The sequence below is a fragment of the Ascaphus truei genome, chromosome 20 (genome assembly GCF_040206685.1).
Source record: "Ascaphus truei isolate aAscTru1 chromosome 20, aAscTru1.hap1, whole genome shotgun sequence".
Lineage (NCBI taxonomy): Eukaryota > Metazoa > Chordata > Amphibia > Anura > Ascaphidae > Ascaphus > Ascaphus truei.
Genome location: NC_134502.1, coordinates 6,040,156 through 6,067,004, shown reverse-complemented (window position 1 = coordinate 6,067,004; position 26,849 = coordinate 6,040,156). Strand labels below are relative to the sequence as shown.

The window sequence follows — 26,849 nt, the reverse complement described above, 5'->3', positions numbered from 1 at the left end:
AGCTTTTTTGCCGATAAGGTGGCGATAAATGGCTTACCGCTGCTTAGTGCATAGGCCCCTATGTATTTATGTATTATTCATTTTTACTTTATTATCGTGTGCAAATAAAACATTTATTTCTCTGAAAAAGTATTTTTGGTGTGTTCATGTTTTTACTCTTTAGATTTAAATTAAATAAACTTGAAGTACATACAGTACTAAACATCTGTGTGATATCAGATCGTGCACACATGAATGGGAATAAGTGACAGGTTGCATTGCAATTAGATTTTTAAGACACAATAACTGACTTTTGCCGACAATTACCAACTTGAGTTTCTGGCCGGTATTGCAGACAGTTTACATTGCTTTCACAATCTAATATCTACAGTTCTCTAGGACTAATCCAGTGCCTACAACTTTGAGTTCAAAACAAAAAGGAACAATTCCCCAACATTTTCTTTATTTCTTGTTAATCAGGACATTTTTGCAGAAAATAAGTGCAAATTGAACATTCAAGAAAAGAAAATTAAATACAGGGTATCCCATTATGAACAGGTTTTCCATGATTCATGTGTGGGTTTACTAGCAAGTCTTTCATTTTATGTGGCATTTTTTGATGCATAGAAATATTTTAATTTATTAACAAAGTTTTTCCCGCGTGGTACAAACAGCTTCTACTACATGTGTTCGCTGGTGTGTGACAAAATATATATACACGTCATGAGAAGTTCCATTTCCCACATTCATGGCTTCTCTCTTGTGTGAGTTTGTCTGGTGTGTAAAAAGACTTGATTACTCAGAAAAGCATTTCCCACATTTAGGGAAAACATACAGTGTGGATTGTCTCGTGAATTTTGAGGCAATAAAAAGCGACTTTCCTAAAAATATTGAACGTAAGTCTCTCTCCGTTGTGCATTCTCTGATATGCTGTCAAATTACATTTTGAAGCAAAGTATTTCCCCCATTCAAGGCAAACATTATTTCTCTTCTTTATGAGTTTTCTGGTATTGAAGAAGATTTGACCTGTGATTAAAGCAATTCCCACACTAAGAGCAAGCATAAGGCTTTTCTCTTGTATGACTTATCTGATGTCGATTAAGAGCGGACTTACAAGAAGTGTTTCCCAAGGTCAGGGAACGTATGACTGTTCTACCCTGTGTGGTTTCTTTGATGTACAGTACCGGCAGCTTTTATTTGAACACTTCCCACACGGCAGGATGCGTGCGGGAAGTGTGGTGACGCGGCTTGTTGCGGCGCACTGTGACATCACAGTCACGTGCGCGCCCGGCTTTCCCGACACCCCTGGAGTTTAAAGTGAGGTAAGCGGGGGTGCGGGGAAGCAGAGGGGCAGAGCAGGAGCCGGGTTCGGGGTCGGGAAGGGGGGCAAAAATGCGTGCAAGGTGGAGGGGGGTGCGTGTAGGAAACGCGGCGGCGCGCGGTCTTGACTGGCGGCAGCCGGAGTAGATCCCGGCATGCCGCCGACATTTGTTCAAATAAAAGCTGCTGCTACTGTATAACAAGATTTGATAGCAAAATATTTTCCATATTCATTACATTTATTAGGGCTTCTTCTCTCCTATGTGTAATCTCTCATGTATAATTAGACTATATTTGTGAGTAAACTATTTCCTACAGTAATTACACTTATGAGGCTTCTCTCCTGTGTGTGTTCTCTGATGTATAATAATAAGGTTAGATTTGAAAGTGAAGTGCTTCACACATTCATTACATGAATGATGCTTTTCTCCTGTGTGTGTTCTCTGATGTATAAGACTAGATTTGCGAGTGAAGTGTTTCCCACATTCATTACATATATGATGCTTCTCTCCTGTGTGTGTTTTCTGATGTACAATAAGACTACAATTGGAAGCGAACTGTTTCCCACATTCATTGCATTTATGAGAATTCTCTCCTGTGTGTTTTCTGATGTTCAACAAGATTAGATTTGCGGGTGAAGTGTTTCCCACATTCATTGCATTTGTGAGCATTCTCTCCTGTATGTGTTTTCTGATGTACGATAAGACTGGATTTGAAAGTAAACTGTTTCTCACATTCATTGCATTTATGAGGCTTCTTTCCTGTGTGTGTTATCTGATGAACAATAAGATTAGATTTGTAAGTAAACTGTTTCCCACATTCCTTGCATGTATGAGGCTTCTCTCCTGTGTGTGTTTTCTGATGATAAACAAGATTAGATTTGCGGTTGAAGTGTTTCCCACATTCATTGCATTTATGAGGCTTCACTCCTGTGTGCGTTCTCAGATGTACATTAAGATAAGATTCGAGAGTGAAGTATTTCCCACATTCATTGCATTTATGAGGCTTCTCTCCCGTGTGTGTTTTCTGATGTACAATAAGATCAGATTTGAAAGTAAACTGTTTCCCACATTCATTACATTTATGAGGCTTCTCCTCTGTGTGTGTTTTCTGATGCGCAACAAGATTAGATTTGCGAGTGAAGTGTTTCCCACATTCATTGCATTTATGAGGCTTCTCTCCTGTGTGCTTTCTCTGATGTTCAAGAAGACTGGATTTGTAAGGAAACGGTTTCCCACATTCATTGCATTTATGAAGTTTCTCTCCTGTGTGTGTTTTCTGATGTACAATAAGTTTAGATTTGTAAGTAAACTGTTTCCCACATTCCTTGCATTTATGAGGCTTCTCTCCTGTGTGTGTTACACTGGCGACACACTTTATTCGAGCTTGGCTAGTCCCACGAATTCGGGTATACCCGGGTGTATTGAGGTTTGTGACTGTTTTCCGCCCGAGTACATTGAGTTATTTTCCAAGCAGGGATTGAAGCATTTTATTCCCGCTGGCTGCAATACTGCACAGTATATATATATAAACTGCATTACAATTCATGAATTTATGCCATCTGGTAGACACGCGAAGCATTGCAGCCTATTAAATCCTAATCATTATCATTTAACAGATCAGCCGCCCATCAGCCAGGCATGAACCCAGGCTCGGAAGGCAAATGCAACGGGGCTTGTCAGAGGTGAGGAGCGGCGCATTCCAGGTATCTGCCAGGTACATACCGGGTATTTGCTCGAATAAAGTGTGTCGGTGCAGTATCTGATGTACAATAAGATGAGATTTGTTAGCAAAGTGTCTCCAACATTCATTGCATTTATGACACTTCCCCTCTGAGGGGAAATTAATATTTTCCATTGTCCTATTTGTTGAACACGCTGCAGTGTTGATCCAGCACATGGATCCATCTGTTGGAAGGAAATGCACAGTGAGTGTATCATCACAGTATAATCTAACAATTAATTCACTATGAGCATAATTTGACAATGAGGGGTATTGGCTTTTTGGTGGTAACACTTTCGAGTTTAGTTATATGTTCTGTTCCACATTATATGTTGCCTGCTATCTCTCTATATGTAATCATTACAAAGACAATACAGAACTTGAATATGGAAACAAAACAAATAGAAAAACAAGACTCCTCGCCATGCTGCTATATAATATCACCACCCTGTAAGGTAAAGGTGATGCTCCTAAAGATGGGCCACGGGACTTCATGGGGTTGGGATCCCCATTGGTAGCAATCACATGTTCGGGAATCTCCCCCAGGGTGACAAACAGAATTCTGATCTTGGGATTCTGATCAACCCCATGAAAACTAGCATTTTAATGATGATTTACCTGGAATGTCACAAGGACCTACAGTATGGCATGCCCTGGGCCGTAGCAGGTACATTATTAGAGTATTCTAAAGGTTAAAATAAGGAATGATGACCTCCTACGAAATTGCTTAGAACAAGCTTTCCCTCCAACACAAAAACAACCCAAAAGGCTACCAAACCTCCCCCCGACATTAAGGGAATGGATGCAAAACAAAAATGGGTCCAGAACCCCGTAACAAAGTTTTTCCAGCTGGCACAGAAACAGCCGAAGTCAAATCCTGAAATCCAAGATGGCGCCGAAGAGTTGGAGCATGCCACGGGGCACACACTACCAGCTCAATTTGAAATTGAGCAACATTGGCTGAACCAAGCAGAGACCGCTCACGCATTGCTAACCAAAGACCCCACAGAGGCCTTCATATCCCGTCCGCCGTGCCGATGGGTAGAAGCCAGACTAACCACTTAAGAACCCTCCTTCCTCCCCAACTAATTGACCCCCTCGACCCTAAGAGTATCCCGGAAAAGATCTCTGCTCTTGAACTCCTGCGAACCCCAATACATCAACACGGCCAAATGCTTACCCTCCCCACCCACCCATCCCCCCTCCATGCTCCCGTTCCCACAACCAGCCCCCTTTGTTCCTGAAAGAAAGATTCCCAACGAGCCCCCCCCCCCACCTCGGCTTAGCTCCTCCCCTCCCCATAAGCTGATTAAATATTGTGTCTCTACGTATCTGTCAAGAACCCTCAAAACTGCTCAATAAATGTTTAAAAATGTTTCTCATCCACTGTACAGTATGTTTTTACAAAGGTTATCGCAAATGTATCAAACTGTTATACATGTGGTTATACTGCCCCATCCTCCTCCTCTCTTCCCACCCCCCCTCCCCTTCCTCCCCCACCCCTCCGCCCCTGTGGGGTCATCAGAGGAATTGCACCCCCCCACCATGTCTCCATATACATTACTGGAAATAAGATGCCGCTGAATATATACTTCCCTCATGATGTTCCCCAGCATACTTCATTTCAGCAGGAGATCCCCCCCCCCTACTTCCCCACTTCTGCATTGGTTCTACCCCTCCCCATACGATGATCAAATACTATGCTGTTACGTACCTATCAAGAACCCTTAAATCTGCTCAACAAATGTTTAAAAATGCTCATATCCAATGTAGGTTGTTTACAATGGCTATCGCAAATGTATCAAACTATTTTACACGTGGCTACACAACCCCATCCTCCTCCCTCCCCCCTCCCCCTTTCCCTTCTCACACCCCCCACCCCCCTTACCCCCCTTTTCCCCTCTGTCCCCCCACCCCCCTTCCCCACCCCCCCTCATCCCCCGCCTCCCATCCTCTCCCACCCCCTCCTCCCACTTCCCCAACCCCCCACACGGCCCAAACTCAAAAAAAGGCCAAAAAGTTTCGAGAAATGTTACAAAATTTTTGCCTAGTGGATATCTGGAGTACCCAGCACTTCGGTCAGAGGGACTACACATTCTTTTCAGCCCCTCATCAGTCTTACTCGCGGATCGACTATTTTCTAGGCACCAATAATGTTCTCCAGGCATCATCCCAGTCCAATATAGGTCCAATTACATGGTCTGACCATGCCCCTGTCGAAATAACCCTCTCTCTGCCTTTCGTAAAAAGCAGCACATATAAATGGAAGAGAGAAAAAAAAAACGGTGTATATAGCGCTAAAATTGATATTGATATACCTTAAGTAAAGTGATACAAAGTGATTCTACACTATACAATAATTATATGACATAGGCTGCCAGGTGATACTAACCCCAAGACACAGTTAGTAAAAAACCAAAACATAAACAATACAGACCGGCGCCGTAATAGTTCAAAGGGGATATAAAGTCCAATGGTGCAAATGTCTCTATGACTGATTATCTGTAGATGAAATTAGATACTCCAGCCTTCTCCGAGATGTTACTCCATATACATGTCCGGGAAAGAGACAAAGAAAACACATCATAGTGCAACACAGCTGATAATAACATACAGGACAAACAAAACGGGACAGGCACTACATATAACAAGTAAGGCTGACTATATTGAAAGGTTAATTTATTACACATATATAGATGAGGCAGATGCGGGATCCGGTGTTATAAAACCAGAACCCTACTTACAGGACTGCCACAGGTCATATGCAGAGGATAAGGTGTATCTGCTCTGGTTACTGCTCCGTCCGAACACGTGACCTCCCAGGGACTCTCACCTTCGGCGACCGGAACTGCGTCACTCTCCGCGACACTGAAGCTTCCGGGGGCTTACGCCCCCTCTCTCTCACCGAGATCACCTCACTGGGGCGGATTTGAAGCACCGAGAATCTCCTCTCCAAGCTGATTCTGAGGCACACGACCTGCAAAGTCTCTGCCACACTTCACAATAAAATCTGACAAACGGCCCAACGCGTTTCGTGCGCATGCGCACTTCTTCAGGGGAACATATAAATGGAAGCTAAATGATTTGCTCCTCAATGACCCAAAAATAGTTCTGACATTTAGACAAAAATTATCCTCACTTTTCGAAATAAATAGAGGATCAGTTTCGGCATCAGCAATGCTCTGGGAAGCACATAAAGCCTCAATAAGAGGGGGTCTTATCTCAATAGCCTACTATAAGAAAAAATCAAAACTCAAAAACACAAAAAGAGCTAACAGATAAGATCCTGAATCTGGAGCAACAACATAAACACTCCCCCTCCAAAAGATTATATAAAATACTTGACAAAACAAGAACGGAACTGAAACAAACACAGCTTGTAGAGGTAGAGAGGGTGTTGAAATGGACCAATCGAAGGTTCTACGACAGGGGCAACAAAGCAGATAGACTTCTGGCCGCAAAATTGAGAGGCATAAAAGTTAAATCAGAAATCACCAAGATACGCACCCAAAACGGACAGATTTCCTTAGTGGAAAAAGAAATTGCCCAACAATTCGCCAAATCTTATGAAGAACTGTATAACCTTCACCCCCCAGATCTTCAACAGGATAGCGCCAAAATAGCCTCATAATACCTAGCAAAGTGCAACCTACCCTCTCTCACTGAGGAGGAGTTAGAAAAACTAAACTAAAAAATCTCACAAAAAGAGCTATCCCAGACCATTAGCTACCTTAAACTAGCCAAGACCCCTGGGCCAGATGGCTGCTCCAACGCCTATTACAAGACGTTTATGTCAACTCTCTCCCCCTACCTCCTGGACATGTTCAACTCCTTTCTGGAGGGTGAATCGATCCCAGACACAATCTCGGCCGCCAACCTAGCCATAATTCACAAGGAAGGAAGGGATCCGCTATATTGTGGTAGCTACAGACCGATCTCCCTACTTAATACAGACCTTAAACTCTTCAGCAAGATCTTAGCAACCAGACTAAACCCGATTCTCCCCAGACTCATATTGACCAAGTGGGCTTTGTGTCAGGAAGACAGGCTTCTGACAACACCCGCAAAATTGTTGATATTATTGACCATGTGAATCTTAATAAACTCCAAGCCATGATATTGAGCTTTGATGCTGAGAAGGCATTTGACTGAATTAAATGGTCCTTCCTCGACCAAACCATGCTTAAATTCGGTTTCTGAGGCCCTTTCTTAGAGGGAGTTTGCGCCCTCTATCAAAGCGCCACAGCATACCTTAAATTACCAGGCGGACAACTAAACCCAATCCCAATCAAAAATGGAACTAGGCAAGGCTGCCCCTTGTCCCCACTATTATTCGCAATCTCAATCGAACCACTAGCGGCCCAAGTCAGAGCCGAACAAAGTATCAAAGGTATCCCGATTGCAGACACGGAATATAAAATCTCCCTCTTTGCGGACGACGTAATCTTGACTCTCGCTTACCCACGCATATCCCTCCCTAACCTTCAGAAATTACTAGATCAATTTAGCCAGGTCTCTGACTACAAGGTTAATATGGACAAATCGGAAGCGCTTAACCTTTCCCTACCAGAACCTGTCTGGAGACTACTGCAGTCTAACTATAAATACAGATGGAACTCTGCCCACATAAAATACTTAGGAGTTAAGATAACCAACATTTACAAATCGCTTTAACAAACAAACTATCCTCCCCTATTTGATCGGATTAAAAAAGACCTGGACTCATGGAACAACCACCAAATCTCCTGGTTTGGCAGAATTGTTTCCTGTAAAATGAATATCCTCCCCCGCTTACTATATTTCTTCCAAACCCTCCCAGTTACGATACCTTTATCAGAACTGAAAAATATACAGTCCCACATATTCCGATTTATTTGGAAACGGTGTAAACCCAGGGTCCCGAGGTCGGTTATGCTATCCTCAAAGACGAGGGGGGGCTTGGGCGCACCTGACGTGATCAGATACTATCAAGCAGCTCAACTACGCCAGGCGGTGGTCTGGAATAACCCCCCGACTTCTAACTGCTGGTTGGCGATAGAATCTTATCACGCATCCCCCACACCCCTCCCAGTTATCCTATGGTCCCAAGCAAACAAAGAAAAGCGAACCCAGAAATTCGAACTGGGAGCAATGAGATGCACATGGTCCATTTGGCTTAAAAACAAAGGGAATTATGGCCTATCATCATCCCCCTCTCAACTCACCCCTATCTTCGGAAACCCAGAATTCCCGCCTGGGTGATCCCGTAATCAATTCGGTCAATTCCAGGACCTAAATATTAGAATGGTTGCAGATCTGCTGAAGAAAGAGGACATTCTGTCCTTCCAAGAGCTCCAAGATAAGTATCAATCACGCGACCTTCACCTGTTTAAATTTTTACAAATCAGACATTTTCTTCGAGCTCTCTCCCAAAACTCTAAATTCCCAGCCCTGACCAAATTTGAATCCCTCTGCCTCAAAGGCGAGTACCAAAAAGGACTAATATCCAAGATTTACAGGGGGATAGTCAGCACTCCTCCCCTTCTTCCCATTCCTATATGCAAAAGTAGACTGCTGATCTCAACCTCCAGATGGACATGGAGGACTTGGAGGATGTCTGGGAATCAGCTACCAAAACATCGATTTGCACCATAACAAAAGAAAGTATCTATAAAATTCTATTCCAATGGTACCTGACCCCGAGCAGACTGAGCCAGATTTTCCCCGACACACCAGACCTGTACTGGAGGGGATGTGGTCAAAGGGGAGACATGGCCCACATTTGGTGGTCATGTCAGGAGATCCAGAAGTTCTGGACCAGACTTCAGAAACTTCTCTGTGAAAGCCTTGGCCTGGAAGTCCCCTTGGACCCTCTGACATATGTGCTGGGAAAGCCAATAGAAGACCTCCCCTCCCCACTATCCAGATTGACCTCCTCTATCCTTACAGCCGCCAGGTGTTCAATCGCAGCGGCTTGGAAACAAATAAAAGCATCCTCCAGAAGAACAGTTGTTAATAGAATAAACACGGTTATGATCATGGAAAGGCTTACAGCTATGTTAATGCAGAAGATGCCCCAATTTTACAAAACCTGGGAACCATGGCCAGGTGCCGGGGCTCCTCCACCGCTCCTTCAGATCCTGGCCCTAGCCTGAGCCCCAACGGGACAGACGGGATCGGAGATGACTGAACCACCATCGCCCACCAACCCCCCCTCCAATGCCTCCCCCCACCCTTCTCTCTTTGTCTTTCCCATCTCCCCCCCTTCCTTTGTCTTACCTTTTAACTACCTCTAAAACAATGGAAAAGGTTTATTGGATTGGCTTGTACTACCCGCAGTCATGTGCCTATGACTTCACTGCTAATTATATAATGCTGTTATTTTCTGTATTTCTGTTACAAGTCCCCAATAAAGGAAAAAGATTGTTTAAAAAAAATAAGGAATGATAAGGAATTTTTCCTAATTACTTTTAATACTGATGCACGACATAATTTCCTTGAGAACATACCTACACATAAATTTGAATTGTAATCATTTTTCTCTGCACATAGGGGAAATATGGGCCCTGATCTACTTTCTTCACACATGTTCTACTCACCTGTGCTGGTATCTTCAAGGCTTTCAATCTCCTGAGCTTCCAGGTGACTCTTCACACTCGGATCCTCTGTTTGCTCAGCCCTTGGTACAATTTCATCTTTAATTTCACCTGCTCAAATCATTCAATACCAATTAAATGTTCTTATTTCATTGACTTTCTCATATTTAATACATATTCTACTTAATGTGTTTTACGGTTTTCCACATGGCAGTGGGTACCAAATTGGATAGCTCCTCACCTGTAGCCGCTGTAGGACAGAAAACTTTTCTGAAAACTGGTCCTAAAACTGCTTTATCCTGGTGATACGTCAGAGCCTGGAGATCCCCCACTCCTTGCTGATGTGATTGTCTTCCTGGTCAACAGAATTTGCTGCAGCCTCACGTGACCTCTACGTGTTTGGCACGTGAAACGCATAGAGGTCACATGAGGCTTCTACGTGAACTTCCAGTTGGTGAGAGAGGTGCACGGGAGAGTGAAGGTTTTGTTTTCAGCGTGAGCGAGCATATCGGGTCCGGACCCACGTCATCTATTGCACCCAGCTGACAACCGGAGCTCTCCGGCACCATTCTCCACTTAGGACAATTGTAAGTTTACTTAATTTTACTAATTGTACAATTTGTAATTGACATTGTTTGATTTTGATTTATTTTTGCCATTGATATTGGTTTTACTGTTGTTGTTAAACCCCTGTGGGTTTTTACTTGATAAGTATCCTTGCTACTCGGTGCACCTTCGTGCCTATCTTTTTCTCTCTATGGGAGCTCAGTCTTCTATTCTAGGGGGTTGTGGAGATGGCAGCAAGAGATCTAGCAACACAGTGCATTAACATTTAAAGGCAGCACCAGCATGGAGCACCACTCTTTCTGGGATTAGATAGATTTGGATTTTAATTTAGACCTTGTAGACCCCTTAATTAAGGTAACGCGGTAAATACTGGAGTTAGAAAACACAGAAGATCAACACACTAAGTAAGAAATTATTAATGGGCTCACAAAGGAATATTAGATATTGTCCCCTGCACAACGTTAAAAAGGGGACGATGGAGGCCGAGTGAACACAGCCAGACAAGAAATTGCTTGCTCTTAAAAGATTTACCAGGATGATTTATTTTTAGAAAAATTGGTCAGGTTTTTGGGAAGCCCTCCTAAAGTTTACACTGTAATCACAAGGATTGCTAGAAAATTGAAGTTGCATGTCGATAATGCTGTATGCTTCAAAGACACTATGGACTGAAGAATGAAGAGTGTCATAAGAAAGTATTTTTTAGCATGCAAACCAACAGTAGCAATAGCATCCCTATCCAGGGCCATGCACATCTGGGTGGCTTTCATGGAAGAAACACTCAAGAAGGATACAATGATAGGATTGACCCTGAGTGCTCTCTGTGGTAGTGAGAGGGTTAACCAGGCCAATAATAAAGGTATTATGCCCGGCTGGTTAACCCTAAACCTTGTTGGGACAGAAGGGGTTAAAATGTATTGTAACCATCATCCTATGTTTTCCCCTACACTACTTTTATTGTCCCTGTTTTGCAGCTCTGAAGCCAGCTGCAGTTACACTGAATGAATGAAAATGTGCTAACTGTATTTGTGACACAAAGGGGGAGCTTCTAGCGCTGAACCATGCGCTAAGTGAAGAAGCATGCCTGTGAATAAGTCTTGCCTTGCAGGAATTTGACTTCACCATCCAGCACAAGAAAGGCAGTGAACATGGCAATGCGGATGGCCTTTCCCGCCAAGACAACCCTTGCGAACTGATTACCTCAAGAGACGCCAGGCTAGCCCAACCACCGGACGAGTTGGCCGGGGCAAAGCCTGCACTTTGAGGTGGGGAGGTGTGGCGGTGAGGGGTTCACCAGGCCAATAATAAAGGTATTATACCAGGCTGGTTAACCCTAAACCTTGTTGGGACTGAAGGGGTTAATTATATAGTCACCATAATGCCATGTTGTCCCCTACACTATCTCTATTGTCTCTGTTTTGCAGCTCAGAAGCTAGCTGCTGTTATCTGAATGTATGTGAACTGTGCAAATTGGATTCGCGACACAAGGGGGAGCTTCCAGCGCTGTGCAAAGCATTGATTGAATAAGAGTGCCTGCGAGTGAGCGGCTACATTGAAGCCGGGTATCACTTCCTAAACCGCAGATGTCTGAACGACAAATTCAATTGAATAAGTGGTCTGCAGTCTAGGTTGAAGTGCCTCCTCGCAACAATGTATCTAGGGACACACTACTTGTTCCAAAGATAAAGGAATTGGATCCAGTAATAAGATGCATTGGTACATATAGTCAAAGATGGCATGATGTCAAACAGATATTCTCCAGACATTGGCATATATTGAAATCTGACAGCGATTTAACCTTGGTACTTAATGATACTCCCAACATTACTAGCAGGAGGTCAAAAAATCTGAAGGATGAGCTAGTACATAGCCATTACCAACAGACGCCCCCAAAAACGTGGCTACCAAATCCACCCAAAGGTTGTTTTCACTGCGGCAGCTGTAAGGCGTGCAAACATATACTGACCGCAAAGACATTTGAGAGCTATGACAAAACCAGACAATTTGAAATAAGACACTTTATAAATTGTAAAAGCTTTAATGTCATCTATTTGATCACATGCATTTGTGGACACAGATATGTAGGGAAAACAATACGTGAACTGCGCAGACGCATGTTGGAACACATTAATTCTGTTCTACATAAAGCTGACACACCAGTAGCTCGCCACGTTAATTCCATGCATAATGGGGACACTAGCTGCCTTCAGTTTATAGGGATTGACCGAATAATTAACACCATCAGAGGAGGTGATATTGATCGAAGACTCCTGCAAAGAGAGGCAGAATGGATATATCGTCTCAAAACTTTATATCCATTGGGCCGGAATGAGGGTTTCACATTCACCCCTTTCATCTAGCCCCGGCCCCCCCCCCCCTATTTGCACTATGCAATATAGTGCATTGAGAACACACTTACTCCGTTTCAGTACCCCAACAAACAAGAACCCCTTAATAGTATACTCAACCAATCACTGGATGGCTATGTGCACATTAATAATTGCCATTGCTTTGATGCATACATATGTTTCACCCCTACCTCTCCATGTCAGTGACCATATTGCTGGCCAGTGTGCCTTCAGTCACAGTATTATACTGTCAATTAAACTATTGCGTTGTAGTTGTATACAATTATGTTATACTACCATAAATGTGATCTCTTTTAACTTATTTTATTTTTCATGATATGTCTAGCAGTTATAGTGTAACCATGGTCGGGTACTGAGGATTTGCGCCGCGAATTATGTGCTCTGTTGTCTGCCTTCACAGGCGGCAAGAGGTTAATACATGATTTAATACACCTGCTTTAGGGCTATTTAATGTGGCAGGTCCTGAGTCCCGGCATCCACCTGCCCCTGACGAAGCTCCGCCTGGAGAGAAACGCGTAGGGCGTGGGCACCATGACGTGGTGACGTCACTTCACGTTGGTTAGCTGATCCCGAGCAAGCAGCAGCAGTACACATCCAAGTGTATCGTTTATGTCCGTTCCCGATCGTTCCTACGTGAACAAAAACGGACAGGCATCATAAGGACACCTATAGAGGGCTCCGGTTCCTGCGCACGCGCGCTATACTCCCCACCACGCTAACACACGTGGATGATAGGAGACACAACGGAGACAGCCCCAGCGCGCGGGACTGATCTCCCAGGACTGAGACTGCCCTTTCACTTCCCATGTGATGCCCTACTGCTTTGATCAACGTTAGAATCGGGGATTATTAAAGAATTTGTACATGTAAGTTATTACTATTTTTTATTTGTGGTAATACATATTACATCTCTCATCTTGGTGCGCTTTTGTGTTTTTTCTCTTTTGCTGACATTGGTATCGCCGTCGGAGTTTTCCGGTGGAATCCACATTTGGAGGTGGGGGAGACACCTCAAAACACGAGAGCAGCAAAAGAACAGAGAGGGATCAACATTCCAGGTTTAAAGAGCCAGAGCGCGGACTGAACTCACTGAGAATCCAGAAGTACTTCCATGCAGAGACTATGTCGAGCAAAGACTGAGAGCAGAGAGGAGCTAGAAAAAGCAGGAAGGTCCAATTAGGAACGGAGGCGGGACAGGAAGAGCTACAGGGAGAAACTGCAGATTGGTGCAGGCATAACAGGCCAGGTGAGTCTTGTTGGTAACCTGAGTATGCCCGTGCAGTGTGCGGGGGCGGAGCCTGAGGTCCGGGTGACGGGAATGAGTGTGCAGACTGAGCGTGCTCCGTAACATGTGTACGCGCGTGAACCGAGCCAGTGGATGGTGCAGGTGTGCATGCAGGAGGGCATGGGCGCGCCCGGCGGTGAGCAGAGGAATCGCCGAGGGGAGTGATCCCGCGACGGCGGCAGGGTCGGGGAGCCGTGGAGGCCGGTAAGGCAGGATAGTTTTGTGTGTCCAGGGGCTCCCTGCGGGGAGGGAGTGCTCTGTGTGGGAAGCGTGGAGAACTCCGATTCCTGACACTTTCCTCCAACTAAGAAAATTCAAGATGGTATCATTAAACACAATTATTCACGAAGACTGTCTGGTTTCAATAGACCCGATGCATACGTGCACATACCCATCACACAGAGTCATCAGAGATTCTTCAGAATTCCAGTAAGGGGGAAGCGTTATCAATACACTGCCATCCCTTTTGGATTAGCACCTTTACCAATGTATTAGTTCCATTGGTGGTCGAGTTGAGAAACAGGGCTATCCAAATTTATCCCTGAATGGATGAACATGATGACTTATTGCTAACATCTCAAAATAAATTGTATTACTGTCACACACACAGATAGTAATCACAATCCTGGAATATCATGGGTGATGGGCAAGATTCCATATGAAACCACTGCGGAAAACATTATGGGATCAATGGAACCAAGACCCACAATATCCAGAGCAAACGATTTACATATATCCCACAACAGGACTGGATCTAAGATGGTGGAAAATCCTATGAAATCTACATAATACACCATCCCTACAGGAAGGTGATTGAATAACAGTAACCAACAATCAGTTCTGGATGGGGAGTGCAGATGGGAAGATGGTTGGCACAAGGATGTTGGCCAAGGTCCTACAAAGAGCTTCCAGCAAACATGCTAAAAATGCGCGCAGTGAAGAACGTGATCCAAAAAATTCACGCTTGTATTAAAGACAATAATATATGAGTAGAATCTGACAATATTGCCATGGTAAAATACATTGCAAAAGAAGAAGGAACCAGAAGCGGGAGACTCACATCATGTCTTAGGAAGACCACACGAACAACATCACAGCGGTTCATATTCCCAGATGCAAAAGAAAATGCTGCAGTTGACATTGAGCCGAACAAGAATCCGTCCAGATGAGTGGGAATTAGATGTTGGGGTATTTTACCAGCTGATGTATCACCAGGGTCAGCCTCAGAGAAGGCTCCATGAGGTCTATCTCAAAAACAAAAAAAGTTGACTGCTTCTGCTCAAGGCTTTCATATGATCACTCGAATAAGACAAGAAGAACGTGGTTTGCCCATCTGGTGAATATGGCAATAGATCCCACATGGAATCTCCCAGTCTTTCAGGGGACATGGAAAAGGTGGCACATACTGAACAAGAAGGGATGTTCAGATAAGGCAATTGCAACCCTAATGCCAACCAGGAACACCTCAATCTCATTAATATACCGTTGACGTCAAGACTGGTGTCATCAGAAAAATCTTGATTTTTCTTCTCTCTTTTTAGTCATTGATAGAATTTTTGCAAGATGGTTTGACAAGGGTTTCAGTCTGAGTTACTTAAAGGGCCAGGTTTCGGCATTATCTGCACTACTAGAGAGTAATTTAGGATCAGACATCTTCCCGACTCTTGGTTTTTTCCTCCATTTGCCAAGATAAATCCTTTCCTCTGTTGCTCTACTGCTAAAACTCGAATGCAGGCCCTTATCCTCTCCCATTTCATCTATTGTAACCTTCTACTGTCCAGCCTTACTGCCTCTCACCTGTCTCCCGTACAATCTACCTTAAATGCTGCTAGAATCATTTTACTCTCTCCTAAATTAGTTTCAGTGACTCTACTGCCAAAATCCCTCTCCAAGCTTCCTATTCTATCCTGTATTACTTACAAAGTTCCTTCTCTCTTTTAAGGCAATTCACTTCTCTGACCCTCCTTACACCTCAGTACTAATATCTCATTATGCACATGCCCAACTCTTGCGTTCTGCTCAAGGACGTTTTCTGTCTGTCCCTTTTGCATCTAAAGTCATCGCCCATCTAAAACCTCTGTCTCACTTGCTGACCCACGCCTCTGGAATGCCCTTCCCCTAAATGTCCGACTGGCACCCTAGCTCTCCACCATTAAGACCAATCTTAAAACAAACCTCTTTAACAAACCTCTTTAACAAACCTCTTTAACAAACCATATGGGTTGCTCCATGGCTGATACTATACATTTATTCATTGACCTCAACCCCTTGCTGATGCACTTAACAGAACACCCTCTTACTGTCTCTGTAAATTCCCCCTATTTACCACTTACATTGTAAGCTTTTCAGGGCAGGAACTTATTTTCCTAATGTTACTTTTATGTCTCAAGAGCTTATTTTTATTATGTATTATATTATGCCACATGTATTACTGCTGTGAAGCACTATGTGCACGGATGGCCCTATATAAATAAAGATATACATACTGTACAGGCTTATTACAAGATTTCTACAAGCAATCCAACAGCTAAGACCCAAAATAAGAAGCACAGTACTAACATGGGATCTTTCATTGGTCTTACAATTCCTGGTGGGTCACCATTTTCAACAATTGCAGCAAATTCTGTTGACCAGGAAGACAATCACATCAGCGAGAAGAGTGGGGGATCTCTAGGCCTTTCATTTAAATAACTTTTCTGATGTTTCACCAGGATAACGCAGTTTTAAGACCAGTTTTCTATTTCCTTCCAAAAATAATTTCCCATTTCATTTAAATTAAGTAATCATCCTTCCTTCATTTTCCTGTCCTCTCCGTATTAGAATATAGTTTTACATCCATGGTAGAAACCGAAATCTGTCCTGCAGGTAAGGTGAGGGACTTATATAATAGGACCTGCAGAAGAGTTTCCTGTCCTACTATGGCTGAAGGGGAGGAACTAACCCATTTAGTACCCACTGCAGTGAGTGGAGACCCGGAAAATAAAATAACGGTAAACTGAATACATTTTCTCTTTTTTTCCCCAAAACATTTTTTTATTAAAATGGCCTTACTAGAAATTAACATTGGAATATAAATACCAACTATTTTAAAGGGTTTTAAACAGTCAAAAATATTCACATGAACAAAACATTTAAGAAATTGGGGAGACGATTTACTAATTCTGACCCATGTTCCATGGAGATTATTATCCTGTATGTTACTCACCTGCACTGGAGTCTGGGTGGATTTGCCCCTGTTGAATGTCCTTTTCCCCTCTCTCATCCTCTCTCTGTTCTTTAATTGATACAATATCTAGATTTTCATAGTGGAGGCCTGTTAGTTCCAATAGAGGATTAAACAGATGTGTATACATTTACACCATACATTGTAGCAGTTTAAAGATATTGTAAAAATGTATATTCTTTCTTAAGACTCTTTTATGGCCTTGTCCCATCTCAAAATTAATTGACCCTATCTTCATAGTATTCACATATAAATTAAGATAGAAAAACATTTTAATTAAGAGTTTTTAACCCACAAGGGTTACATCGCCATTTTAATACACTTGTGACGGTGTTCTGCTAACACAGCAGAAAGAGAGAGACTGCAAACTTGTGTCTCTGCTGATAATATCTTTTCCGTAATTGGCATCAACCTTGAGTGGGATATTTTGGTTCAAGTCCATAACAAACAAACATAGTTCTATATACAACTATTCAAAAAGCGCTACTCAACTAAATACTAAATTATTAACAAATGCATTCATATTTAAAAAAGTATATATATAATTAATATATTATGCTGGTGAATGTATGTATTGTGAAAAACATCTATAAAAACTCCAAGAAAACACAGCTAAATAAAACAACAATTGATCGCTTTTAAGCAATAAATCAGTTGATGTAGCAACTCAATATCCATCCTCCACTGGGGGGTAAGCAAATAAGTCCAAAAAAGTTCATAAGAGCTCATAGCTTCCAGTTAGATTTAGTAGTAGCAGTGCAACCCTGTGGCTTCCCTGATGAAGCCGAGTACCCCGGCGAAATGCATAGGATGGAGATAGCTGAGTAAACAGAGGACATTACCCAGCCCCCATTGACTTTCCTGCACGAGAAGGACTGAGTGCCCATGTGCAACCACACGCCGACGGAGCATCTCGGCAGGTAGGTTTGAGGATGGAATCTGAACTACACTATAGGGAAGCTGTGTCTGCAGCCCGAGCGACCCTAGAGGATTTGTGCAGGAGAGTGATCGAGGGGAGAGGTAAAGGAGAGACTCCTCAAATGCTAAATGCTTAAAAGAACATCCCAAATGTGAGTGCAACCATTGGATGTTAGTTAATACACTGATTAACTTTTGGAAACAAATTGCACTATTGTTTCTTTTTTATTCTTGTCCCTTTTTTATTTTCCTCTCTACCATTTTTGTTACACGTGAGTTTGTCTGTATGTCACTTCTATTGAATCTAGCAGGAAGCTATGAACTTTTTTAAAACATAGTTCTACCTGAACTCCTGTTTAATGGGATTCCCAAAGATTTGAGGGACTTGTAATTCTCCACCATTACGTCCTTGTAAAGCCCCTTGTGTCCTTCTATATAGTCCCACTCCTCCATAGAGAAATAGACAGCAACATCCTCACACCTTATAGGTACCTGAGAGAGAGAGAATCCCATTCAGCGTTCACGTAGAGCAATTTATTCTGTAATACCAATTACTTATAAAGAGACAGTAAAACAAGAACATGCAGAGAATCACAGAGAGAAGATATAATAATACACACAGGTCCAGACAGAGATTGGTCAGTAAAGGGTAACTACTGTACTGGCTCTAATTTGGTATGTTCCAAGACCCCTGGCTGATGGTTTCTCCATGACATATTTCCTTCTTGAACAGGCAAGCATACTGTCTCTTTCAGCCAGCAGCCATCTTGTGAAGTCACCTCACCTATCTCCTCTGGTAAAGTTAATAATTCACTTCTCCCTTATATTTGTTACCTGCCCAGCCCATCCCCCCTTTTTCTTACTGTTGTTCTACAATAGAGATTACAGAAGAAAATAAGGACTCTGTGTGCATCAACAGGGAGTGAGTTAAGCTGCCTGTCTCTACTCACTTGCCACAGTGAGCTTGGGACAGAACAGTCATGAATCTGGTATAATGTAACATTCCCCAGCAGTGCTCACCTCTCCAGTTAGCAGGTGGGTACTGCTGTGGGGGGAATTCTTCCTCACAGTTATGTATTCCTACAGAATGAAAGAGAGCTGTGTATGAGGTGAGAGGTGAGGAGAGGGGATATGAGACTGGGAGGGGGGATATGAGACGAGGAGGGGGATATGAGACCATTGCGGATGTATTCCCCTACCCTACCCCACCCACCCTTTTTATTTTCTGTACTCCCCTTCTCCCCCTCTCCTATGTTTTGAAAAAAAATAAAATACAAGTTGAAAAAAAAAAGAAGACAAGAATATTGCTAACTAAAAAAACAAAAAACAAAGACATATACACAAAATGTAACACAATTTACAGGGTTAAAACATTTACTGTGAACGGGGCTAACGAATAAAATAGTCCTTTAAACGAAATTCACAAAAATGACCTCTGTAGGAGCCCTTTCCAATGGCCGGGAGGTACTCACAAACTCCTGGAACTGATTTCGGCATGCAATGTCTGCCGCGACCGCTACGTTCTCAAAAAGTGGGACTTAAAACATTTTCTCACTCAAAATCTTTGAAGCCGGCTCGCGTCTATTCAGCACAGAGCACCTTTGAATTTGCCGCTGTTGGTTTGGCGCTTGGAATCTGCCCCTATGATTGGCTGGAACGCTCCTTATGGGTTTCAGTGTCCCATTCACAAACCTCTACAGCCTATCAGAGCGTGGGAATTTCCCTGCCAGCCAATCACCGATTTTCCGGTATTGTAAAGCTGGGTGGGCAACTTTTTTAGTCTGCAAAGGGGCATGCGCCAACATGGCACCTCTGCCCCTTTGCATACTGAGCCCACCTGCTGTACAGGCTCCACAGAGTCTGGGTTCTGGCAAATGGTGGCTGGATAGCCCTGTGTTAGCGTAGGATGCAGGTACTCAAGCAGAACTGCAGTACCCCTCTGGTTCCAACACCCTGACATCCCTGAGGTTTGTCCTGAGTCCTGACTCCGAACAGACCCATAGGTACCAATCTTGTCCCTCGGCATCAATGACTTGGAAATCCCACAGTTCATTCTCAGGTTATCAGTACATATACCTATTAAATATAACTCTTTAATAAAATATACTGTGTCCTATATTTTTGTGTGATAAAAATGTGTAAGTCCCAGTTCTGGTGTCAGGGATGGGAGTGAAAGTATATATTGCCTACACTCACTAGCCTCATTCTTGGCACACTCAGCAAATAACTTTTAAACCTTTTACACACAAGAAATCACTCACATTTATCCTATAGCTGGAGCATCCTCTGAACTCCTATACCAGGTCCAGGGTACCTGGGCATTAATCTGGGCACCTTCCTTATACTAGAGACCCCTCTTTATACTAGGGACCCTGTGAATGATTGCAGGTATACATTAACCCCTTCATGCCCATTTACCTGGTCTGGATGATGCTGCAGCAGGAATCCTGGCGGTGAGTCGTAAGAACGCTTTCAGAGTCAGAGTTTGCCCGGAGCAATGTGCTTGGCTGCATCTGAGAATCTCACTCGATTCCCAGATCCAACTCTTGGGGTGTCCCAGAACTCTGGAACCCCGATACATAGACACATTCTGTAAAAACTTTCTCCGGCAAACCCCCGCTAAAACTTACAGCCTAGAAGTCTCTCGGTCCCTGCACAAATAAATCTATAGTGTCGCATAATTTGCACACAGTCACAGTAATGCATTTCTGACATCTGGGTCCATGAGCTGACACTCTAGGACCTCGACACATGGATCAGGGGTAACCAAGTGGGCTTAACCTTTATTAGTGAGCCTGGCTACCCCCTCACCGTCACACCCTCCTGACGCCAGGAAGGTGATGGAGTTCCCTGAGTCGCCCGCAATACAGATCGTATGTTTGCTAGGAACCACAAGCTGCAACCTTGGGTTGCCGGAGAGACATTTACCAGGTGACACCAGCAGCAGTGAGGTTTTACAAGGATACACACAGTGTGACGGAGCAAACAGACGGCGATTTGGCTACATGTTGGCGCATGGGCTTGCCCATACAACGCTTTTTATTCAGTGACAAATTGTGAGTGTGCATTTGTCGTGATTCATGTCATTAAAACTTTGTATTTGGATTTTACACAAGGATCGGGCACTTTTCCTCTTCTTGTTTTTCTAATAGGTATCTGTTGGGAGGTTGTTGACCCCAAAGAAGAAGCAGCCCGGACCCCAAAACTATCCATACACGGTTTACCCAGCATTGGGTTAAAGGACTTTATATTTTCATTTGAACTTTAACATTTATATTTTAACACTTTTACTTTTAAATTTTAATATTGTTTTACCATATATTATTTAGTCACATCTCACATTTTACCCACCATCAGAGCCATCACCACCACACAAAATGTGCACAATTTAGTGGTTATTATAGGTCATCTGTGCTGGCTAGGATATTTGGTGTTTTGTTGTGATTCTGGGGGACCACGATTCAGGTAATCACCTTAACAGGCGCTGTTTATTCATTTATATCTACATATCTATATATATCTATATTTCTGTCTCAGGGTTACTGAAGATTAATAAATTGAGACAGGCAGATAATGATTCCTTATTTCATACAAAATGGAGTCTTTGAACTTTTGATCTTTTTATTGTAGGAACATGAACAGAAATGAGGCAATGGAGTATCTCAGTTCTGGATTTCCATAGACGGCTCAAATCACAAGGCTTGACAAAGCACCTAAGCCGTACGAAACATGTTAGAGAACTTGCAAGCACCATGTTTTTGGATTTTAATCAATAAACATTGTTCTTGGTCACCACGGCCAGCGTTACCTTTTTTTGTCTGTGCACCGTCTTTTTCCTGTTTGAATCCTTCCCCCTCCTTCCTAAAGCAGATTAACATTCCTAGAAGACTATTCGTTAAGTCTGGTCCAGTAATGAAAACATAGTTTAAGGAGACTCCTTAGAATTGAACACTTGAATCAATCAAATACCACCCGGATTTGACCAGGTTTATGGGGGTGGTAAACGCCAAATAATGGTGGTACCAGCATTCTTCACCTTCCTTCAGTGGAGGCGTGGGTTCTGCTAACCACTGTCGAATATCTTCTGCCTGAAGTCCATAAAGTGACGCTTGTCTCTGGCTTCCTTTCCAAGTTGTAACGCAACAAAGCAAGTCTAGAGAGAGGGCCTGTTCTCAGTTGTTCAAGAGAAATCCTCTGTGTGAACGATATGTAAGCAGGTCACCAAACTGTTTGATTCGTCTGTAAAGAGGTCTTTATCCATCATCCTCAGTAAATCTGTCTTCCATTGATGGAGCTGGTTTATCATTGTCTTTTGTTGTCTGCAATGCTGTACATCTTAGACCATTTCCACACTTCTCTCATGTAAAGATATCTCTGTAACTTTCAGTGAAATGCCTTTGTTTCTCCTTGTTGCCAAGCCCTACTTTTATGTCGAAGTGGTTAGGCCTTGGTTTGAAGAGAGATGCACGTCCATTATCCAATGTCTGTTTATAGGGCATCGACGTTGTCAGGTCTGTGCACTTTGGCAATGCATACGTCACACACAATTACCCATCCCAGGTCAATACTTTGGGAATACGGGTGTTATGGGATCCATTGCACTGTTTGCGGACTTTGTATACCCTCAAGATATACATGACAAGCAGTAGTAAGACCTGGGTCTCTTGGTCTAACAGTGGGACACGATCAGCTATTCTTTTGAGGTGAGGGTGATGACGTGCCATGTCTGGTTTGGGAATTTAGCTATTTTCTGACATCTGACTACACTCGTATAGAGTAGGGAGTGGTATCTTTATTCTACAATCTATGGCAGACGTGATGTAGCCATTTGCTCTACTCCCTGTTGTCTCCATCAGTTTTGCGGATGTTCTGAGTTTGTAGGGGAAAGCATTGTCTCATATATTGTACAAGACAAAGAACTCTGACCTAACTAAAGATCAGTTGCTTTGATCATCAATGATTGTGAACACTCTTATAGCCATTTCAGGTTGTCACTCGGGGTGTACTACAAGACATATTTTAGAGCAGGATCTCGCATCACCTCCTTCTCCACAAACCTTGGTGCACTTGGATGTGACTGATGGTGGTGTTATCTTCTCTTCTCTCTCTCCACCATACTTTGAAACAGGGTTGGGGGCCTTGAGTCAGTTAGGTTTAAACGTCTCTGGATATAAAGCTGCTACATGTCACTGTCACACTCTGTATATTTGATAGCGTCTTTACAGTCTCTGAAGAGGTGACTTGTGGAAGCGCAGCATTTGAAGCAAACTCCAAGTTCCTTGAATAGGCTCCTGGGTTCCTCTATGGTGATGATGTACCGGGTATCCAGAAATTACCCAGGGGGCTGTGACCTAGTGTCCGGTAATTTCCGTTCTGCTCTGCTCCCTCAGTCCTCCTCTTGTAGAACGGCAGGAGCAGACCAGCAGAAGAATCTTACCTGTAGCCAGCGGTGGAGGGTGATGAGGACCGCTGCGAAGGATAAGGAGCTGGCTGACCAATATTAATGCTCCTGCTCCGGTAACATTCCCCAGCTCCCACAGACACTGGCTGTGATAGGATGTGTTCCGCTGCTCCCACTGGCTCAACAATGATGTTCTCTGCTTTCACCGCCACCAGGATGTCGCTGTTGCTCCCACAATGTTACCATGGTTCTCCTCACCCTCTGCTGCCGGCTTCAGGTAATTCAAAGCTGTCTGGCCCGGGTACTTGGTACCCGGCCTTGTAAATTTTCTATTTTTCCACCGGATACCCAGCAATTTTCAGGAAAAACTACTCTGTTGGCGTCACATGTGTCATATGGACTGAGATAGGTGTTCTAGTATTTTTGTATCTTGTGACTGGTCTTTCATTTCTTTAAATAGCTAGTACTAGATACAGTGGGTGTACCTAGGGCTGAAGATGTGGGCTGTTGTAGTTGGGTATGTTGCTCTGTCTATCATATTGGTTCACAACATTGAACCGTAAGGTGGAGAAGGGTTTATTGGATGCCTTTGGTGTGTGTGTTGGGTATGCGTTATGTGCAATAGTCCTTGCTGATGGGAACCCTGCAGTCGTCTCTTACGTGCAGTGGATGTAATGTGACTGTGTGTAAGTATGAGAAAGGGTGTTCTCTGTGTTAACATACCTGGATTGCGAGCTTGGTGTAGTGCATCCGTACACGTGTGTGGTTTACTATGGTAGATGTAGCTTATGCTTGAAGATGCTGTTCCTCTAATTCACGTGGAGTCTCCCTAGCTTTGGCATCTGTAATACCCTCCTCATCGGGTAGAGATGGTGGACTGGCGTTCAAACTGGCATGACTTATTAAATAGTCTCTGGTGTGTTGGATCTTCTGAACCTATTGGATTTCTCCAGTGCTCCCCGCCATCTTGTCTTCCGGCTTGTTCAAAGATCTCACCTTGGGCTTCAGCAGCGACTGCTTCCTTTTCTACATGTAAACCTCTAAGTTTGCTTCCAAATTGATTTTCCAACATGCAGAGGCAGCTCTGGATGCAGCCGTGTCCCTTTGCTCCTCCTCTTCAATATGGGCTCTCTTAAATTTCATGGCTCTGTTCGACAGCAATTGACCCTTGCACGTGTAGTCTTGTTTAAAGACCTCTTTGAATGTCTTGATGCGCCAGAGCTCTGTGATGTCCTTTCTCTGACTTTTAGCTTCCGTGATTGCACGCTACATGCGTCGGTCGCATTCCAGATCGATTGTTTTTTGTAGGTCTTGCCTCTTGCAGGCTTTCCACAATTATTGGTTCTCGTCAAGTAGGTGATATATGTTTCTGACAGTATATGGTAACGTGGCTGGTCGGTCCTTAATTTCATCTCTGACAAAAGCCAATCAATGGGACTATCCGCTCACTAGCAAAATCCTCTATTGTGTCCAAACTCATGGTTGATCAACTTTATCTGTTCTCTCCTTCTACCTCGTCATGTCCCTTTATTATTTTGTGCTCTCCCAATGCTAAGTTGTCTTGTCTGTCCCAGGCTCTGTCATTGAATAACTGCATCTGTCACTGGACATCGGTTCTCAAAGTAACACACATACGCACTATGACATTATACAGATGCAGCGGCCGTTATTCTAACAAATCACGGAGCCGTTTTCGTGTGCGCTGCTGTACTCCACGTGGCATTAACGCGGCCATTCGCCCCCCAGGCACACACGCTTATCGCAGTTGCTTTGCTTGTGCATTATTTATTTATTATATATTTATAAAATATTTTACCAGGAAGTAATACATTGAGAGTTACCTCTCGTTTTCAAGAATGTCCTGGGCACAGAGTAAAACAAATAATACATGGTTACAAATACAGTTATAGTAATGAACAGGGTATACATTATATACAAGACATTGCGTGCACAGTTAAAGAAAATATATATTATGGGCGTATGAAACAGTTACAGACCAGATTAAAATGTGAGACAGCCTTAGATTTGAAAGAACTTAAACTGGTGGTGGATATGAGAGTCTCTGGTAGGTTGTTCCAGTTTTGGGCTGCACGGTAGGAGAAGGAGGAACGTCCGGATACTTTGTTGAGCCTTGGGACCATGAACAGTCTTTTGGAGTCTGATCTCAGGTGATAAGTGCTGCAAGTGGTAGGGGTGAGGAGCTTGTTCAGATAGCTGGGTAGCTTGCCCATGAAGAATTTAAAGGCAAGACAGGAAAGGTGAACTTTGCGCCTAGACTCTAGTGATGACCAATCTAGTTCTTTGAGCATATCGCAGTGATGTGTGTTGTAGTTGCATTGGAGAACAAAACGACAAATTGAATTGTAGAGGGTGTCAAGTTTGCTAAGGTGGGTTTGAGGTGCCGAGCCATATACTATGTCTCCATAGTCAATAATTGGCATTAGCATCTGCTGTGCGATACGCTTTCTGACCAGGAGACTTAGGGAGGATTTGTTCCTGTAAAGTACCCCTAGTTTGGCATAGGTCTTGGTTGTCAGGGTATCAATGTGCATCCCGAATGTTAAGTGGGAGTCAAACCATAAGCCCAGGTATTTAAAACTAGTGACAGGGGTTAGGGGGGTGTTAGCGTTGGTTCTAATCAGGAGCTCAGTCACTGGAAGCTTTACAAATTTAGTCTTGGTCCCAAATACCATTGTTACAGTCTTGTCAGTGTTTAAAAACTGTTTGTTTTGGGAAATCCAGTTTTTCGAGTCTCAAAAAGTCAGACTGAAGTATGTGTTGAAGGTCAGAGAGGCTTTGGCTGTGTGCATATAGGATTGTGTCGTCTGCATACATGTGTATTGAGGCTTCCTTACAAGCTGTGGGAAGATCATTAATGAACACTGAGAAGAGTAGGGGCCCCAGAACAGAGCCTTGCGGGACACCACAGGTGATATCCAGGGGGTTGGAGTTAGAGCCTGAGATGGACACATGTTGGGATCTTCCTGATAGGTAGGACTGAAACCAGTTTAAAGCATGCTTCCTTATTCCAGAGCTCTGGAGTTTGTTAAGCAGGATAGCATGATCAACTGTGTCAAAAGCCTTTGCAAAATCTAGGAATACTGCACAAGTGAGTTGTCCCTGTTCCATTCCACACTGGCTTTCATTGCAAACTTTTAGCAGGGTAGTTACGGTGGAGTGTTTGGGACGAAAGCCAGATTGGAATTGGCTAGGGAAATTTGTCTTGGTATAGAAATCGCTTAATTGGGAGTGGACACATTTTTCCATGACTTTGGATAGAATTGGGAGAAGTGAGATTGGCCTGTAGTTTGAAACAGTGTTTTTGTCTCCATTTTTGAAGATTGGAACAACTCTGGCAGTTTTCCAGGTCTTAGGGATATGGCCTGCAGACAGGATAGAGTTGACTATGGACGCAATTGGTTTGGCAATGGCTGGGGCACCAAATCGTAGGAACCTAGATTGTAGTAAGTCAGGTCCACATTGGTTGCTTAGT

General features: G+C 43.4%; 1 protein-coding gene across 1 annotated transcript in view; it reads right to left on the bottom strand.

The window, feature by feature from the left end:
- Nucleotides 1-425: 425 nt before the first annotated feature.
- The window catches only part of LOC142471223 (uncharacterized), a 36,668-nt gene continuing 10,244 nt past the window's right edge, over nt 426-26,849 (bottom strand). The window contains 7 exon segments of the mRNA XM_075578021.1: nt 426-1,908; nt 1,910-2,660; nt 3,060-3,206; nt 9,600-9,707; nt 17,020-17,127; nt 18,300-18,447; nt 18,976-19,035. Of these exon segments, the coding sequence (XP_075434136.1) occupies nt 1,605-1,908; nt 1,910-2,660; nt 3,060-3,206; nt 9,600-9,707; nt 17,020-17,127; nt 18,300-18,447; nt 18,976-19,035 (1,626 nt within the window). The 3' untranslated portion in view covers nt 426-1,604.